At 33.3% G+C, this 2,757-nt stretch overlaps 1 protein-coding gene across 6 annotated transcripts in view; it reads left to right on the forward strand.

The window, feature by feature from the left end:
• The window catches only part of LOC115236435, a 12,561-nt gene that overhangs the window by 3,012 nt on the left and 6,792 nt on the right, over nt 1–2,757 (forward strand). For 3 of the 6 annotated variants that reach the window (XM_029808892.1, XM_029808891.1, XM_029808889.1), the window contains 3 exons: nt 1,259–1,409; nt 1,519–1,732; nt 2,287–2,382. In XM_029808892.1, the coding sequence (XP_029664752.1) occupies nt 1,282–1,409; nt 1,519–1,732; nt 2,287–2,382 (438 nt within the window). In that variant the 5' untranslated portion in view covers nt 1,259–1,281. Of the gene's footprint in view, nt 1–332; nt 987–1,258; nt 1,410–1,518; nt 1,733–2,286; nt 2,383–2,757 lie in introns of those variants that run through there. The other 3 variants (XM_029808893.1, XM_029808894.1, XM_029808890.1) reach the window with 3 other exon arrangements.

Genomic DNA, 2,757 nt, shown 5'->3' on the forward strand with positions numbered 1-2,757 from the left:
TATATATATATATTTATGTATGTGTCTGTGTAATTTAATCTTAAATTATTCTGTTGGAATTGTAAATTATATTTTTTCCCGCACTGTGCGGGAAATAACTTATTGGTTATTGAATAGAGAATTTCTAAGATTTCGAAAGTTTCTTGCTATGGGTGTTTTCCAGCAAGGTACACAGATGACATAGTGTAACACACAATACCACATGATTGGCTATCAGATGAAGAAATTTAAAATTCTGTATTTGATAGCCAATCGTGTGATACTGTGTGTTACACTGTGTCATCTGTGTACCTTGCTGGAAAACATCCTATGACAGTCAATCGATATAGGTATCCGACAAAGCTCGTCGAATGACGAATACAATAATGAACTTCGGGTGCGATTTTATTTGAAGTTTGTCGACATTGACGAATGCGGTGATTGGCTATCGAAAGATAATTTCTAGAGTCTCTGTAGAGATTCTAAGAATTCTCTATCTGATAGCCAATCACCGCATCCGTCGGACAACGTCGACGAACGTTAAGTAAAATTGTACTTGTACTCTTTCGAAATTGGGTTAATCTCCCGCTTGGATCGAATATGACCATAAAAAAAAGGAAGAAGAAGAAGAAGAAGAAGAAGAAGAAGAAATTGGGTTACGTTTCAAAAAATGTCCTCTCCGAAGAAAATTTTACTCGATGACCGTTCCGAAACTTTTTTGAGCGTTTCTGATTGATTCCAGGCCGGCGACCGAGTAAAATTTTCCTCGGAGAGGAAATTTCACACCGTTTTGGAATCTAACTCTGATAAGAGAGAAAAAAAAGAAAGAAAAACAGACAAGCATTTCGTGAGAGTATTACGAAATTGTGATGGGCTATTTGGGGTATTTTTCTTCAACTTTTATGATACGAAACGAGTTGCCGAGATTTGTTACGATGCGGGTTCTTCGACAAGTTTTCGTCGCATTATTATGTTGTTGATGAAAACTGTAATATAAACAATTCTTCGTAAGTCATTCCTTAAACGGACTTTTCTCGCACATTTGACGAATGTCGCTTTATATTTTGCCAATTCAATCAAACATTTTATATAGCAAATGAAAACTACATTATGCATATTTATTAACTACATCATTATGATATTTTATTTGACATTTGATATTTTATTACACGAATATAAAAATGCTATATTTATTTTTACACTTGTTCATGCGTGTATGATTATATAAATACATATTTTTCTTAAGATATACATGATAGCCCAGTTTTTCTTTTCCCAGTTGCACAAGAAGGCATAGCAGTAATGGAAGAGCCACAAACTCCAGGATCTGATTGTAACTCTAATCCAGCGACTGATTCCATCCAGCAGGATTTGGTTGGCTCGGAATTTGTTCAGGACAATGTTGAATATCAATGGTTTATCGATTATGGGTAATTAATTTAGCACTCTTGTATCTATCTTGATATTACTGTATCCTTAAATATATATATATATATATATATATATATTTATTTATTTATTTATTTATATAATTTATAGATATAGAGATGGAGGACTACATATCCATCCTAGTGTTATTTCATCACTTTCTGTGTCCTATTCCTCCAAGGATCTAGGTTATTATGATGATCTTGCTCGTAATTTGGATGCTAATCTGGCAGAAATTGATATGGAAAGTTTTCGTACAGCGGATATACATACCTTGCTTACGGCTCTACCTGTCATGTGTACAGAACCAGCTCAACATTCTGAAGTAACAATTTAATATAGAATTAATTCAGTTAACTATAATTATTACAAAATTATTATTTAAGTAAGAGCATAAGTTGATAATAGATGTAAGATGTAAGAATGTGTATCGTGCATATTGTAAAACGATTAATGTCATTTATTTCATTTCTGCATTGCAAATTTGACACTTTACACAAACTTTTATATTATATAATAAGAATAAGAATCCAGTTTTGTGCATTTTTTTTTTTTTTTTTTTTTTTTTTTTTATATATACCCTTGTAAACAAAACAATAGAAATCTTTGAACAATAGGCGGCGGAATGCGAGTGATAGAAATGAATGTAGAAGTGCATCTGGCGTGCGTGCGTGTGTTTTTTCGCGTCTTCGTCGCTGAATTTATTTGTTGCGCCAAACAGAAACTTTCTCCGCCGCGGCGCAGAGTTTCGCGAGCTGTCACACCCGACAACTGACAAATAACGTATACTGATACGCGCGATATGGCGTCCCGCTTTGCTTGCGAGCTTGTATTTGTTGTAATATTTTAAATTTGGAATGTGTTACATTATCACTACAGTTTAACTATCAAAGGGAACAATTTGCCAGTATATCTGGATCTGTCATGGAAAAGCTTGACATCGGTTCTTCCATCAGCCCTCATACTAGTAGCCAGGTACGATAATGGCTATATATCAAAAATAGAAATCCCCAATCATTGTAAAAACATAAAAACTTACAGTCATTGTAAACTCTTCATGTATTGATAATTTTTAATATAACAGGGTGTCTACTCCCTTGAAAAACATGGAAAATCTGGAATTTCCAAGAATTTTTTTTGTGGAAAAAGCAAAACCTGGAATTTTCAAGGATTTCTTTTATGAAAAATCAGGGAATTCTCATGGAATTTTATTGGAAGTCAGGGAATATTTGAAAAATTTCTCGTCGATAATTTTGCTCTTATATTATTATAAGCAATCGGCAATTACGCCGATAAGCGAAGTTGTGAATTGTATATTTAAAATATATTATAAAGATATATCTGTCTCTC

This window comes from Formica exsecta, unplaced genomic scaffold, assembly GCF_003651465.1.
Source record: "Formica exsecta isolate Colony F162 unplaced genomic scaffold, ASM365146v1 scaffold247, whole genome shotgun sequence".
NCBI lineage: Eukaryota > Metazoa > Arthropoda > Insecta > Hymenoptera > Formicidae > Formica > Formica exsecta.